The sequence below is a fragment of the Xiphophorus couchianus genome, chromosome 18 (genome assembly GCF_001444195.1).
Source record: "Xiphophorus couchianus chromosome 18, X_couchianus-1.0, whole genome shotgun sequence".
Classification (NCBI taxonomy): Eukaryota; Metazoa; Chordata; class Actinopteri; order Cyprinodontiformes; family Poeciliidae; genus Xiphophorus; species Xiphophorus couchianus.
In genome coordinates, this window is record NC_040245.1 from 16,344,287 (window position 1) to 16,360,166 (window position 15,880).

Genomic DNA, 15,880 nt, shown 5'->3' on the forward strand with positions numbered 1-15,880 from the left:
TTTGTTTGCTTAAGTTGAAAGGATAATCAAGAAAATATGCAGAAAGGAAACCCGAATGATCAACTTTCACTTTGAATGAGCAGAACAAACATGCCATGTTATCATAACATTAGATTTCTGTTTGTCTTGGTCAAGCAAATTTTAACACCATTAACTGAACTTTGTGCAAACTCCCAGTTACCACTTATGTTTGAGTGTGTATTTCAGTATTTTCTGCAGCATTTTAAGTCATAAACTGCTAAATGTAATGAAGCCATTAACAACATTTTCTTGCTTAAACTCAGGGTTCTTCACACATACAGCAACAGCTACCAAATATATGACTATGAGTACAGATGAACTGCTATGCCCCTAATCACTACAGCTGAATCCTGCCAAGATAGTCCCTACTTAACAAACACTGAACTGCACTCCACCCAGTCCCTCTCCACCACTGGCTTCTTGTTAGGTGCAGCTGCAGCCTCCGGTTACACCCTCTCCACCCTCTCAACGTCCCCGCTTGCAGGATGGAGCAGACAGCTGGAGGATTCTGATCATACTCCTTCTGTGCGCTCACTTCTCCAGTTTGGTCTTTAAACTCTGAAGAACGTCCACCTCGCGAAGAGAACAGGGAAACGTTTTCAACATGTCTATCCGGAGGTTCTGGAGCAGCCCGAAAACACTGGGAGATGTTACCGTTGTGACAGAAGAGCTGAAGAATCTTTACTACAAGAGGCTGCTGCCTATTGAGAAGCACTACTCCTTTCATCACTTTCATTCACCAAGTTATGAGGATGCAGACTTTGACAACAAGCCAATGGTTCTGGTAATGGGTCAGTACTCGACAGGAAAGACGACTTTTATCAGGTAAGCCTCAAAGCTAAACGTACAAGTAATGCAGGTCAACCGTCTTAAGTAGGCTGCGGGTGCTCTGTCCAAGGCAGATGTTGGTAGTAGGTTATGTCTGCTGAATTTGCAGGTATTTGTTAGAGGAAGAATTCCCTGGCAGCAGAGTTGGGCCAGAGCCAACCACTGACTGCTTCACTGCACTCATGTACGGAGAAGAGGAGCGAGTCACCCCTGGGAACGCCATCACAGTGGATCCCAAGAAACCCTTTCGCAACCTTGACCCTTTCGGAAATTCTTTTCTAAACAGGTAAGAAAGACAAAGCCTAAGAGAAAAGGTTAAGTCCAGGACATCTCTATGTCTAGATGTATTGGAAATTCTCAATAATGATTCATCACCAATTATTTATCATCAGTGATATTCAAACATCAATCCATCCTATGTACCCATGTTCCCATGCAGTTACAGGAGCGCTGGTACCTCACTCCAGTGCTTGTTGGGAGACCAATGAACTAAGATGTAACACCAAATTCAAACGGATTTTTTTTCTTTGCAGATTTCAGTGTGTGCAGATGCCAAATCCAGTCCTTGAGAGTATCAGCATAATCGACACGCCTGGGATCTTGACTGCCGCTAAACGAAAACTTAGCCGAGGTAAGACAGACTGTTTTCGGCATTGGTAGAGCAAATCACTATTCCTCCAGAAATTCTCACACGCACAGTAAAGGGTGGACTACGCTGTGGCTTTAAGATTCCTTTAGGAGTACGGTCATAGAAGAGGTAATGAAGTAGAAAAGACCGGCCCATCATAAATCACTCAGCTGATGTCAGAGGCAAATCAGATGAAAGACGTTAGTGAGGAGACAAGCAGGGAGTAACTGAGCAGCCGTTGCTTTGTTTTATAGACATATTTTTCTGTGGGTGTAACAGTAATGGCTAGAAACCAGTGAGGACCATTGGGACCTGCTGCATGCTCCTCCATGCTGTAAGGCTGCATGGCTTTCCCCATTAGATACGCTAATGAAAACCTTGTGTTTTTCTTCTTTATCCTAAGGCTATGACTTTCAAGCAGTACTGCGCTGGTTTGCAGAGCGTGTGGATCGAATCATCCTGCTATTCGATGCACACAAACTGGAGTTCTCCGATGAGCTCACCAGGGCCTTTGGAGCTTTGTATGGCTACGAGGACAAGCTGCGTGTGGTTCTCAACAAAGCTGACAGGGTGGACTCGCAACAGCTCATGAGAGTGTATGGCGCCCTCATGTGGTCGCTGGGGAAAGTGTTCCGAACCCCTGAAATCTTACGTGTTTATATTGGGTCGTTCTGGTCAGAGCCGAGGCAGAGGTGCGACCACTACAAGCTAATAGAGCTGGAGGAAGAGGATCTACTAACGGATATAAGGAACCTGCCACGCAACGCCACAGTGAGAAAGCTGAACGACCTGGTGAAGAGAGCACGTTTAGTCAGGGTAAAAAAACTCACTCATATTTTAAGGTTAATATTTATAAATTCACCTGGTGTTAAGGTGATCAGAAGTTTTCATGCCATTATGATTACATTTATTCTGATACAAGTGGAGGTAAACATATATATTAATATATTGTAAATTAAACTTTTTCTCTATTTAGATGACAGGAAATCCACAGTAAATAAAACCTTGTACAACATTGTTTTGTGCTTTACAAAGACTTTGTTTAACAAAGTTTGTTTTCAGTTCATGATGAAAAAACAGTGGCTTTAAAGTTAATGCCCAAAAGTTAACATTTATGCCCACAATGAGAGAATATGAACTTCTCATTTGCTCCTTTCTTAGGCTCATGCACACATTATCAGCCATCTAAAGCAGGAGATGCCAACAATTTTTTGCAGAGAAAGCAAGAAGCACAACCTGATCTATGAGCTTCCTGTTATTTTCACCAAGATTCAGCAACAGCATCGAGTCCCAGCTGGTGACTTTCCTGACTGCACCAAGATGCAGGTCAAACAATTCTCTCTAACTAAAATAAAATGTTTCATGTGATTTTTCTATCCTATTACCTTCAGTGAGTCTCACAAGTTTGTATCCATTTTCAGGAGAAACTTTTGGGTCAAGATTTTTCAAAGTTCAAGACTCTGAAGCCAAGCCTGATGAACTCCTTGAACAAACTGCTAACGACTGACATAGCCAGTCTGGTTCCTTTATTCCAGCAGCAAGAGCAGAGGAAGAAATCGCTACCTGCCGTGTTGGATGGTGAATTTTTGGGAACATTCCGGCGTGATCAGTTCAAGGGAGATCCGTTTAAGGAAATGCTCAAAGATGATGAGATCAGCGAAGCAGATTCTGATGAATGGGTTGTGGAGAAATACAAACCTAAATATGATGAGATCTTCTACAATCTAAGTCCACATGATGGCAAACTCAGTGGCACCAAAGTCAAAGAGTGGATGACGACCACTCATTTGCCCAATTCGGTACTGGCTCACATCTGGAGACTGGCAGATGTAGACAGGGATGGAATGCTGGACAACGAGGAATTTGCGTTGGCAGTCCACCTGATTGAGGGGAAGCTGGACGGACACTGGTTGCCCAGAGAACTTCCTTCCCACCTGGTTCCACCCTCCAAGCGGCTTAGTACATCAAGCGATGCACCAGCATAATCTTTTTATCAGAATCAAGAAGATTCGAGGAGACATCACTTGTATAATTTGTACAAAATATTTTAAGCAAACCTGATGTTACTGATTGCGGAGCCCATAAAAATGTGCAGTGTTTTATATATTCATAAACTTATCACTGTCCATTCGAGCACTTATCAGATTTTGTCCTCTCTAACATAAAGTGTGGTAAATTTATTAAAAACATTTGTATTATTATTTTAAGTTTTACAATATTTCGTCATTATAATACCCTTTCTGTCCTTCAACTTTTTACAAACCTAGGTGGCAGAAACGACCATATAATCCCAGAGAGCAGAGGCAGGCTCCATAAAGTCGATGGCAGGGTCCATTGTTGGGGCACTTGCACTTTCGTCTGCAGTTCTTTCCAAAATAGCCCCTCAGGCAACCTGTGAGTGAAAACAGTGCCAGAGAACTTGTTACATTTAGAGATGACTCCTAAGTGGACTTCATGTTATGTGTCAACTTTTCATGTTTTAGTTTATTTGGAAAGGATTTTGGTTAAGTTTCAAAAAGCTGGGACAGAGTATGTTGATGCCTGTCTGTCCTAGTTTGTTTTTGTACTTTCCAAAACATTCTGGTTCCAGAAAATTCTGAAATCTTTTTGTCCTTTTTATATATGGTGCAAAGATTTTACCAAATGTTTACAACCTTGTCCTTTTTGATTGCATGAGCCTTTAGTTATAGTATGGGCCATGCCATTTGCTTTTCAGTATTATATCCCAGTAAAACCTTCAACAACAAAAAAAACACATAATCTCAAAGGCAGCATTTTGTGGTTCCAAAATATGAGAATACAAACCTTCCTCGCAGAACTGGCCATTTACCCCGAGAGGGCAGAGGCACTTCCCAGTCACGGGGTCACATGAGCCTCCATTCAGACAGTGGCACATGCTGTTACAGGACTTCCCGTAGCTCCCCTGATGACAAGCTGGAGACAAACAATGTAAAGAATCATCTTTGTTATTTGTAGATGCAAAACTAAACAATGAATTAAAAGAAGGAGACTTCTTTGCCATGAAAACATAAAACAAGAACTACAACACATTTAATGTTAGGAAGTGGTCAGCAACTGATCCTGTGCTCATCTGAGGTTCTTATTCTCACAGGCGTCATAACCAACTCTGGCACAAACAAGCAGGATGTGTTAAAGAGCAACATTCCTACAGTGCCTGCTTTAACTCCACCTCACACTTTCCTCACGGCTCTTTTATGTCTCCATAAGGAAGATTACTTAAAACAAACTGAAGAAGCATAAACGTCATGCTTTTTGATGATAGAAAAGCAGAGATTCCCTGTATTGAATTATAAAGAAATACGAGGTACAAGAAATACAAGATGAGGAGGCCAGAAAGGAAACATGTAACATTTAGAATTGCAACTAGTTCATGAATATGATCATACAGTATTTAATACAACATAGTTGAGTCTGCATCTAAACACCAGGAGCCACTTTCAAGAAGTGACAGATAGCTTCCAAATGTACTTATCCCACATGCCCTTCTGCCTCGGACCAAAGACAGCTATTAGTTACTGCCCTGAATCAGAACAAAGGAATCTCTTTCCTTACCAGTAATGGACATCCTTGACCTCAGGCTGTAGTCTTGCTGTGGCTCCTGGCCACACTCCAGCATCAGATAGATTTATTCACTGGTCCCTTTGTGTTATGGAGCACATAAATAACCCCAGACTCCCACTCTAAAGAAACGACAGGGGTTGATCCATGGCTCTGGATCGATGAATGCTGTGAGCTATCTTGTCTTTTACTAACAAACAAAAATAGTGCTTCATGTTGTTCCACAGACCTGGATGATGAAATATTGCTTGTAAAACCAGGCTGAGTGTATGTGCTTTAGTCTTGCCAGTATAGTTGATTAGGGTTGTAAAAATATTTGCATGCTCGGTAAAATATTTTCTCAAGAAAATTTTGTGCATATTCAGTTTAAGCATTGTTAAAAATGTTTATTGTTTTGCAATATGTTTTTATTTATCCAGCATGGTTTGAGTATAAAATGTTACAAGTGCTATTACTATGTTTAAAGCTCCAATTTAAATTCATTTAATTAGATATAATGAATTTGTTTTGTAAATTATACTATGAAAACTGGTGGTTAAGAAGGGCATTTCAGGTCAAACTATGTTGCAAACCTGGTTTTCTTGCTATCAGTCACATAACAAATGCATAACATTATTTGTACTCTTGGCAGATTTAGAGTTAAATTATTTAATGTATCCAAATGTTTCTCCTGATTGTAAGTAATGTCAAGGTTTGGAGTGGCCCACACTCCAAACATGAACCTCATATTAGACATTTCAAGCACATCAATAAAGATAAATTGTCAAAATGCCAATGGAAACATTCAAAAAGCTCCTCAGCACTTATAAGAAGGGTTTTATTGTTGTACAATTGCATAAATCATTTCCAACTTGTCATTTCTTATTAAAATATTGATACCATAAATGTTTAGACACTTTTTAAAAATCAATATTACTTCATAATCATGTGCCTCATTTCCAATCTGAAACAAACATCCTGGTTGAAAGAAAATAATTTGAAATTTAAATCAGCTAGGGGTATTAATATTTCTGGCCTTGATTGTACCTGCGCAGACAACATTGTCTTTCTGAAAATATGTCCAGAAGTTTGAATGCTTAATACACATGGATCTTACATGGTGTACAAGTGAAAGTTTTCTTGACAACTAGAATTGATCCCAGATGTTTATTAGATGTTTTCTTAGAACTAGCATGACCGTTGCCTTCCTATGCAATTCCGCTCGACTCCAATTGAACTTCATTTTTCTGGGTGAAAATCACCCAGGCCAGTCAGCAAACAGAAGGAGCAGTTGTGAATTATGAATTTTTGCACTAGAACCAACTTTTTTCTAATGAAACAAACAGAACTCTGATGCTATCCAGATATAGCATAGGGAGTTTACACCAAAAAGAAAAGAAACTGTCCTTACTCTCATTGCAGATGATTCCTGTCCAGCCAGGCGAGCAATCACATTGGTCCTTGTTTTCACTACATGCTCCATTCACACAGTCGTCACAGCTCACACTACAGTCATCCCCAAAGGAGCCCTCTAGGCACACTGAAAAGGAAATGGTAAACTCCAAATTACTTTTCTTGTCTGTAGATTTACAGAGGGGGCAATAAAATAGTATTGATTTGATCAGATGTCCCCAGAAGTCTCATCATTCACATTTTTTACTGTACCTATGGTGCTTTCCAGTCTCAGCTCTCCCCTGTGCTCTCTGTGGATCTCTAATTCTTCGTCACTGTCACTAACATGACGACCATCATCATCATCATCATCATTATCATCATCATCATCAGTGTTGTGGCGAACGTGCAGGGCTGCCGTGTAATGCAAGAGCTGAGGAGCCTTTCGAAACAGCAGGTCAGGCAGTCTGTCAGCCTCCAGCCCTTCCGCCTCTTCCTCATCCAGCTCACCGCCATACAGAGCTGAACACACACATGGCAAAGCGAAGCTCAAGAGCAAAACTTAATTTGTTTGATTTGATTTGTCACATTGTTGCTTGCTGGTGGTTATGACGTTGTGGCTTCTCACAGATGCAAGAGTGCTGATCCAGATCCAAGCGGAAGCCCATTTGGCAAAAGCACTGATAGGTTCCCAAGGTGTTGACGCAGTAGTGTTCACATCCCGAGGTCTCTGCTAGGCACTCATTAATATCTAGAAGAAGACAAAAGAATTAAAAGCACAACCCTGCCATGGCACTGGGAAATTATTGACATTGAAACTAATCTGCTATGCATAAATTCAATAGCATGCATCTGGAGCGCATTTAACTAAACTTTGGCTACTTCATGAGCAATATGCTCTGTTTTCCATTCTCTGCAATGAAGTAGCCTTCAAAGGGCTAATTTCTCAACAATGAGTTAATAAGCATGCATTGGTATTACAACCCAGCTGTTCTATAAAATAAAAAAACACAAAAAACACCAGACAGGCTAATCTGCTAACAATCCTGCTGCACTCTCACCTTCGCAGCCGCAGCCATCTGGCCTCAGTCTGTGGCCGGCTCTGCAGCTGCACTCATAGCCGCCGGGGTAGTTTCTACAGAGGTGGCTGCAGCAGGACTCCACACTCAAACACTCATCACTATCTAAGGAAAGAACATGTTTTAAGTGTTGACTAGAGAGACAATAAACTAAAACTGTAATTGGAAAACTTCAGAGAATAGCAAAGATCTTACCTACACAGGTCCTCCTGTCTGTGTCCAACTGGTAGCCTTGGTTACAGGAGCATAGGGGGCCATTAGTGGCATGCTCACAATGATGAGAGCATCCCCCATTGTTCTTCTCACAACTATTTACAATTTCCATCTCAATGCCTGGAACAAGGAGCACCAAAACCACAACATGAAATGACCATAATTAAAAAGTGTAACAAATGAACAAACTTACTTTAGAAGCTCTGCTTGGATCTGATAGTGACTTAATGATTGGGAGATTTTGGAAACAACTTGTTTTCCAGATACCAAAAGAAAGAAAAAACTTATTTCTAGAAAACAGCTCAATGGTTTTTCAAAGCACCTGAACTGTTTCTAGAAGCAGTAGTAGTATTTATCATGTTCCTTCCACTTCAATACTATGTGACAATTTATTGATCACCTATCACATGAACTCCCAAATAAATACACTGGAATTCATAGCTGTGCTATGGTAAAATATAGTAAATGTCCAAAAGCATTAACACTTTTGTAAGGACCCGTAAACATGTTTCGGCTCAAACAGTTCGCATTTTAGCTCAACAGCACTCTCCATATCACAAGCCATTTACTGTGATTCATTTCTCTGTTTCTACTCTGGAGAACTAAGAAAATACAAAAGAGACAAACACAAAGCTCTAAGCTTTCTTAAATTTTCTGAGGGAATATTAAAGCTCCAGTGTTTTGACTTACGGTAGCACTGCTTGCCTTCGGCACCGAGTTCAAAACCAGGATGACACACACATCTGAAGGAGCCCAGCATGTTGATACAACCATGGGAACACTTTGCATGACCAGAGCTGCACTCATCAATGTCTACAGGAGACAGACAACAGCTGATAGATAAGGATGTGAAGACATGCGTGTTTAATCTCAGATATACCAAGTGGAAAACCATCACTGAAGTCAATATTTGTAGGCTTATCCTATCAGAATACAATTAGCTTCACACAATTCACTGAAGAATGCCGCATGACAATTTTGAGACAAAGTAAAACAAGCACATGCTGACAGTCAAGAATCTGATATTTGTGTTAATCTTCACCAACAATTTACTGGAATTAGGTTCAGTCCATGATTCTAACCAGCACTGGCAGGAGTGATGAAAGCCATCCCTCTGGCACATATATCTGACAGAGGGAGCGGATTTATGTGCTACTGAACATTTGGAACAATACCTGACTATTCTGAGTATGAAAAGGAATTCTTCACCTCATCACGCTCTGTACCAACCAAGCATCAATTCATAGCTGTAGGGTGGACGTTTCATACCCTTTGACCAGCCGGTGGTTTAAAGTCATTTTCTATAATGTACTCATACTCTGCAAAGATATTTGGTTATTTCTCTCCAATAAGTTTGATCTACAACAGGTCACACTGAATTATTGGATCAGGGGGTTGGATTATTTTATATCTGCATAAGGCAACTAACCCGAATCTAAGTCTCAGCCCATGAAAATGGGGTTTAATATAAATTAAATAAAATTATAAAAAAGATTTAACATGTATTGTTTGCAAATCTCCTGATATTTTTTAACGGCCTAGAAATAAAGTGATACACAATGATTAAGTGCATGGATACAAAATGGTTTGTTTGTGAATACAGTTTGATTAAAGTGTGAAACTGCAATCCAAACTGGGCCATCCAAATAAAAACAGGATGCTTTATCATTATCAGATCCAGAAAGAATGCTTTAAAACTGGTTGTTTTTGAGTATTTTCCAGAGCTGGTGTTTACACCTGGAGCCCATTTTGAGTTCTATCTGTGATGGATAGAGCCGGATGACATTAGAAGTGGAGGTCTTCATTACTATTGTTAGTTACATGAGCCATAGGGCATTTTCTCCAATGTAATTTGCATTTATGTGTTTGAGTGAATGTGTGATATATGACAGAAACAGATCTTTCTTACCTTCACAGTGTTTTTGGTCTCCAGACAACATAAAACCAGAACGGCAGCTGCAATTTGCTATACCGCCTTCGGAGTTGCAGAACTGTGCACAGCCTCCATTCCTCTCCTTACAGGGGTCCCTCACTGACAAACACACAAACAAATAAACGAAGCTTACACACAGTCTATAATGTTGACATACACAACCTAACAGTTCATAAACTGGGAAAAATCCCAAGAGAACAGATTTCAATTTATGGTTTTACTATGACCAAACTTGAAAGATTCAAGGAGTATGTGTTCTTTTGCAAGGCATTGCAAATGTACTGTCTGCTTGCATGAATGAAATATCTTCTGACAAGATCACTTACATTCACAGTGTCTCCCATCTTGTTTCAGCTGGTAGTTCCTTCTGCACTCACATTTGTACTCCTTGTTTCCCACATCCACACACTTGTGCTCACAACCTCCATTCAAAATGGAGCAAGAATTTACAACTAGCGAAACAGAGACAGAATCATGGCAGGTAAAAAAAAAAACGGTAAAACATTCATTGGTTCTGTTATCCAAGTGGAAATGAAAATGTAGTAAAAACTTCTCTAATGAAGGAAGACAGGTGAGACTAAAAGTATGAGTTTAATAAAACAGCCTTCAGACCTCAAACTCGGCAGCTATATATTTGTGGAAAACACAAGGGAAAATGCTTAAAACTTAAAACTTGAAAATTACATTCAGTGCTCCTACAGTGATTACTCTAAGGTAATTTCCATTTCTGTGACTTAATGACATGCCAAACAGGAATACTAGCCATATGCCTTTTGGCTGTTCTCACCATAAGCAAGATGACAAAGACAGGTAGTAAAACTGTAAGTAAAATACCATTCTAAGACTGATTACCTTAGCAGATACAATTAGGTCCCCATTTGGCACCCTTACAAATCTGAGCATTAAGGATAGCTATAACACTGAAAAAAAGACATGTTTTCTTTTACAAATAGAAAAGTAAAATACATATTGCTAGAGAAATGTTATGTTACTAATAATTTATTATAATTACATTTTTACTTACCACATCATTACATTTATGTTACTTCTGTTTCACTTATTACCTTATATTCATTGATAATCACCTCCCCATCAGTAGTATGATGAGTAACATAGGTATATTTACCTATGTTAAATTTACCTATGTAAAATGATAATGATAACCTACTCATTATCATTTAGCATTTATTGATCACAATGTTTTTTTGTTATGACTCATTTATTGTTTATTTGAAAATTTAAATGTTCATTTAAAGGATTTTACTTGATCAAGGAGGAAATAGGATGAGTTAACAAACTCAGTAAGATCACCTCATGTCTAGAGACAAATGTCTAGCAATATTTGTCTGTAGAAACTTCATTGTAACCTTTTTATGACTTTTGCTAGCTGTGACTTTGTTCTGACACTTCAACGTTGCAAAAAATGATTGTTTCCTGTGTTGTATTGCAAAGAGCCATTGCGTCAGATGCTTTTACAGAGCAAGCTTATCCAAAGACACAGACTGTATAAGTGAGGCATTTTCTGTTGTCAGAGAATGAGGCGAACTTACTGAGTCTGTTAAATCATCCTATTCCCTCCTTGATCAAGTAAAAATCCTGTAAATGAACTTTTATGAGTATCTGTCTCTGATTTGACTTTGTCTTGAATGGTTCCTGATACAAATGTTTCTAATACATAGATTTGAAGTACGTGACAGATATTTTGATTTCAAACCAATTCAGAATTTGTCTGTTTCACACTTTTTGGACAGCAGCAAACATTGGAGACTAATAACAACAATTACACTTCCAAAATATTCCTGTAAAACAATCAGGCCGGTAATTTTCGCAAAACTCCTATTTGCAGTACCGTTTTCTTACCAATGCAGGTTCGACCATCAGAATGCATACGGAATCCCTCGCTGCACTCGCAATGATAAGAGCCTGCCGTGTTGACACAAGTTTGTTGGCATCCTCCATTGAGCTCATCACACTCATTTATATCTGGAAAAAATATATATATTAAAAACATATTGGGTTATAGACATACTTTTAACAAGCCTTCATAGAAAAATCTAAGCATTCATGAAGCATGTCTATTTTCATGTAAAACAGCACAAAAACTAAATACCACTACAGAGTAAAGTTCCGACTTGTTATAAACACCAAACTAATGACACATGAAATCAATGAGCAAAATTATCAAAAACATAAAATATACAATTCAGACAGGAGACAGAGATTCTCTATTTTTTGAGAGCTAGTTTATTTTCTTATTAGATATTTGATTAAAATATCTTGCCCATGCAAATCTCTGACAGCTGTTTTATAAAAGAGCTAAAGTCCTCCAACAAAATGAACCCTCAGTAAGTATAATTATTATCCTCTGAGCGTTAATCAAGTTTCATTCATTTTTAATCCTGATCATCAAAACACTCTCTTTTTGAAAACACTCATAGTTGTATACTATAAGTAAGATTTATTTGGTCTGACTAAGTTTCTTTGGGTGAATATTAGATTGCTTAACATGTGTGTGCGCAATATGTGTGAAATCTCTTGTTCCTGAATGCATTCTCCTGCGGCTGCATGTGTGTTAGACTTATGCCTCTGTTCCACAGAGACAGAAACAAGTTGTCAAGACAAAATAACTGAATGTTATACTGAAGAACCATCAAACTTCACTTCACGTCTGGACAACACATACTCAAAAGCATCGCCATGGCTGTCATCTCCTACTATGCAACTTTATGGATGATAGTGTACTTGAGTGCATAGAGAGCAAAGTTATTATCAGCTCTCTGGAAACCTGTGAAGCTTTGAATAAGCATTGATACTCCTTGAATTTGTTCACAAATTAGCTCAAGCTTAGACAGACTGGATGGCATTCACTCATTTTAAAGTCTTGATCTAAATCCTGCAGTGTAACTGAGGCTTTTAGATCAGGGTTGCTGACCTGCCAGAAGTTAAAGCTCTATAGAGTTATAACCCAGTTCTAATATTACCCTGTTTTTAGCTCCATTTACATTTGGCCACTTTAACATCTCCTAGTAGAGAGCACGATTAATAATTATAGTTAGTGAGAAGTGAATCTCTGCAGTTCCTCATGAGTTACTATGGGTTTCTTGACTGTTTCTCTGATTAACATGCTCTGTCAGTTTAGACAGAAGGCAATGTATTGGTAGGTTTACAGTTGCCTTTTACCTAAACTGACTGCTTTCATTGTCAGAGTCATGGAATGTAATTTACATCAATGGCGTGGGTTTCAAACATCACCATGGAAACGTGTGTAAAACAGTTGATGTAGATTAAAAGTTCCTGGAAGCTCACATTCTGAAGAAACAACGTTCAGGAACCCACACTTAAAATGCTCATACTAAAAGAAAGAGTGGCTTTATAGTTTATTTAGAAATAATGTTAGAATAAATAAAGAATGTGTGTTCAGCACTTGTAGATAATGCTAAAAGCATAAAACTACAGACGTGAGAGGTTTTTAGTGGGAAAGATACAATGGCAGCTTTTCACTGTTAAATGAGGTGGTGCCTGGGGAGCAGGGCCGAGAGCAGTGGTGGTGGTGCCGGGGGTCAGAGGTCATGAGTTCTAAATGGTGAAGTGTGACACCATCAGGGTCTAAGCTGAGATGCTGAGACGGCACGTACAAGTGGACTAAGCAGTGGATTGGACGTTAATGCAGACTGCATAGAGGAGCCACATAGGAAACGAGCTGAAATCTAAATGCTGTGAGCCAAAAAATATGCTTGCAAAACTCAAGGCTATGTGCGCAAAAAAAAAAAGACAACAGCACAAAGGATTTCTTAAGAGACTGAAAATAGATTTGTAAAACAAATTCAGTTTTAAGAAACTTCTACAAAATATTCATACCAAATACTGTATGTTGTATTTACTCAAAAAGAAAGAGTAAATAAAATGTGTAAAGAACGGCAAAGAGAGTTTGACACATTCCTTATATGGGTTTTGTTGCATTCAAATCTCTAGCAGTCCGTCTTACCATTACAAGCCTTGCCGTCTGGCCCCACTTTGCTGCCTTCAGGACATTTGCAGTAGTAGCTCCCAATGGTGTTGCAGCAGTAACCCTCACAGCCGCCTTCATCCACTTCACATTCATTAACGTCTGAAAGGACAGGATTAAAAAGCCAGGTTAATTTATCGTGCACATTCAACATGTACTTCCCATCCAGCTTGTTCTGATTTGCCTATTCTAGGAGTCAGATTAGTCTTTTATAAATTATTAAAGTCTTTCAACTGGGACAAATAAAAGAAGAAAGAGGCCAGCTGTAAGTTAAACAAGATGTTTTGCTACCTATGCAGACTGAAAGCTTTCAGCAAACTTCTGTTGATATTACAAACAGACTACAAACACTTTATGAATTTCCCATTTTGATAAACAAGGAAGTGTGTCTGATCAAAACCAGCTTGTGATCAAGGCTTTTCATCATTTTTGATGCAGTACAAGATGTTAGCCCTTAACTTCCTTACTGTTTGCTATCATATAATAGCATAATTGTATTTTAACATTAATCTGAAAGGTTCAGTCTGTTTCAATTCATGAAAAGGGTAAACCTGTTCGAATACATCCTGCTCTTTGCCTAGACATACTGTCTTTGAATTCACTTGTTGAGACAAACATCTTTGCAATAATTCTAAAAATATCACTGAATATGAAAAAGTTTGCATTCATTAACATTAGGAAGTGTGTCTTATATTTCAAATGGAAATATAAGTATAAATTTGGAAATGACTGTGATTAGGACTAAACTGTATCAGCATATTCAGAAATTGAAGGCATGCATGTTGCAAAATTTTATATGTATATTTATATCATATTGTGGTATACTGATGGTACATTAGTATGGAATATTTACCACAACAAATCATTTAAAACAATCGTTGATAAAAATGTGTTGAATTCTACAAGGCCTCAGAAGCTAAGGATGGGTCGCCATCTTTGTTTTTCAGGCCACACCCACACTTAGTTTCTAAGGGCAAGCAGGTTTGTCTGAGTCATTTGGTGATAGTTTTTGCAACGCATCAAAGTTCAAAGGATTATTGCACAGTAGCTGTCTTTCTGGAACTTTGAATTAAATTGCAGCATGTTATTTGCTGTTCTTTTTTTATGTTTTTTGACAGCAGGGAAGCATTAATTGCCTCTACTTTGCATCTTACAAGCTGATGACTGAACACAGTCTTCAGGGTTAAATGATGATGTTTAGTGCTTGCTCACATTGTGCTACAATCGTCCAACTTCTTAACTGTATAAGCAAGGTTGAGCAGTAAGTAGTAGAATAAATGAAAAGACTCAACTTGAAAACTCTGATCATCTCATTGATTTAGATTATTATATTTGTTTCTAAATACCGTAAATAATTTACAAGAAAAAATAAAAGAAAATGGTATAGAAACCAGAAATGCTTTACAGAAAACAAACCATTCAGAGTTTGATTTTGCAGTCAACTCCAGAAAGTTTGTAAAGCTGAGTTTTGGGGTATCAGAAATTGACACCTGATGTATTGAATCCTAGCTGAATGACTTTTTGTTGCTGAACATTAATAGGTGAATATACTGTACCTTGCAAGATTGTGCCACAAGAAAAATAAGGTCATTGCTAAAAGGGGATGCTTCAGTTATAGGTTTAATTACATGCTTAAAATAAACATGAAAACTGTGCTGTAATTTTTTTGAATGTACTTTTCAGGTCATACTTGTGGATGAAAATGCACTGCAATAAAGTGAAAGTGGCCTCCTGTTGCTTTATGAGTGGGAGTGATAACGGTTTCCCATCATGTAACATAAAGTTCAGGCAGCTTTAAATATTCTTGAATTTTCCTGACTCCTGCAGTTCTCATCAGGTGCTGCTGACATGGGCCACTGCAGCGCAGTGGCTCCCCAGTTCCAGTTCCTCCAAGGACCCACATTCTTTCGCCTACTCAGAAACTATTTGAAGCGCATGGATGTGGAATAAATCAGTAAAGCCTCAGTCATGTGCCCAGTGTCCTTGTGGTAAAACCATTAAAAGATACAAGCCCAGATCAATAACAGAACAGTAGGTCTCAACAGCGCAGTGTGGAGATACTAAAAGCTATTTCATGTTCTCATTCTTCAATGCCAGATGGAGAGGAAGCAATGGGAATGTGTATTCCCAACCTTTTCCAAGATTTTCTTCCTCACATTCCCACTGTGAGAAACAATCGGAATGTTTTTTCAGCTTGTCCTTGTGAATATTAAAAACATAAT

The 15,880-nt window shown here is 38.6% G+C and overlaps 2 protein-coding genes and 1 long non-coding RNA gene across 4 annotated transcripts in view; 2 read left to right on the forward strand and 1 right to left on the reverse strand.

Moving 5' to 3' along the window:
* The window catches only part of egfem1 (EGF-like and EMI domain containing 1), a 47,376-nt gene that overhangs the window by 24,936 nt on the left and 6,560 nt on the right, over positions 1-15,880 (reverse strand). For both annotated transcript variants that reach the window (XM_027999102.1, XM_027999103.1), the window contains exons 5-16: positions 13,638-13,760; positions 11,513-11,635; positions 9,979-10,104; positions 9,629-9,751; positions 8,410-8,532; positions 7,702-7,839; positions 7,489-7,611; positions 7,056-7,178; positions 6,701-6,949; positions 6,447-6,575; positions 4,283-4,411; positions 3,741-3,869 (exon numbers count right to left, since the gene is read on the reverse strand). In XM_027999102.1, the coding sequence (XP_027854903.1) occupies positions 3,741-3,869; positions 4,283-4,411; positions 6,447-6,575; positions 6,701-6,949; positions 7,056-7,178; positions 7,489-7,611; positions 7,702-7,839; positions 8,410-8,532; positions 9,629-9,751; positions 9,979-10,104; positions 11,513-11,635; positions 13,638-13,760 (1,638 nt within the window). The remainder of the gene's footprint in view (positions 1-3,740; positions 3,870-4,282; positions 4,412-6,446; positions 6,576-6,700; positions 6,950-7,055; positions 7,179-7,488; positions 7,612-7,701; positions 7,840-8,409; positions 8,533-9,628; positions 9,752-9,978; positions 10,105-11,512; positions 11,636-13,637; positions 13,761-15,880) is intronic.
* Positions 434-3,758, forward strand: LOC114133311 (EH domain-containing protein 2-like). Its single transcript, XM_027999104.1, has 6 exons — positions 434-846; positions 959-1,135; positions 1,383-1,480; positions 1,881-2,293; positions 2,639-2,803; positions 2,899-3,758. The coding sequence occupies exons 1-6, from the start codon at positions 626-628 to the stop codon at positions 3,460-3,462; spliced, it is 1,638 nt and encodes a 545-aa protein (XP_027854905.1). The 5' UTR covers positions 434-625; the 3' UTR covers positions 3,463-3,758.
* On the forward strand, positions 3,767-6,659 carry LOC114133312 (uncharacterized). The gene is made up of 2 exons (XR_003593157.1): positions 3,767-3,871; positions 6,458-6,659. It is a non-coding gene; the product is annotated as an uncharacterized LOC114133312 (long non-coding RNA).

Bases quoted from the DNA above. Each gene is read 5' to 3' on its own strand.
- LOC114133311 (XM_027999104.1), top strand. From the start codon at position 626: ATGTCTATCCGGAGGTTCTGGAGCAGCCCGAAAACACTGGGAGATGTT. The intron at 1,136-1,382 runs GTAAGAAAGACA...TTTTCTTTGCAG, and splicing joins GGAAATTCTTTTCTAAACAG to ATTTCAGTGTGTGCAGATGC. The intron at 2,294-2,638 runs GTAAAAAAACTC...CTCCTTTCTTAG, and splicing joins AGAGAGCACGTTTAGTCAGG to GCTCATGCACACATTATCAG.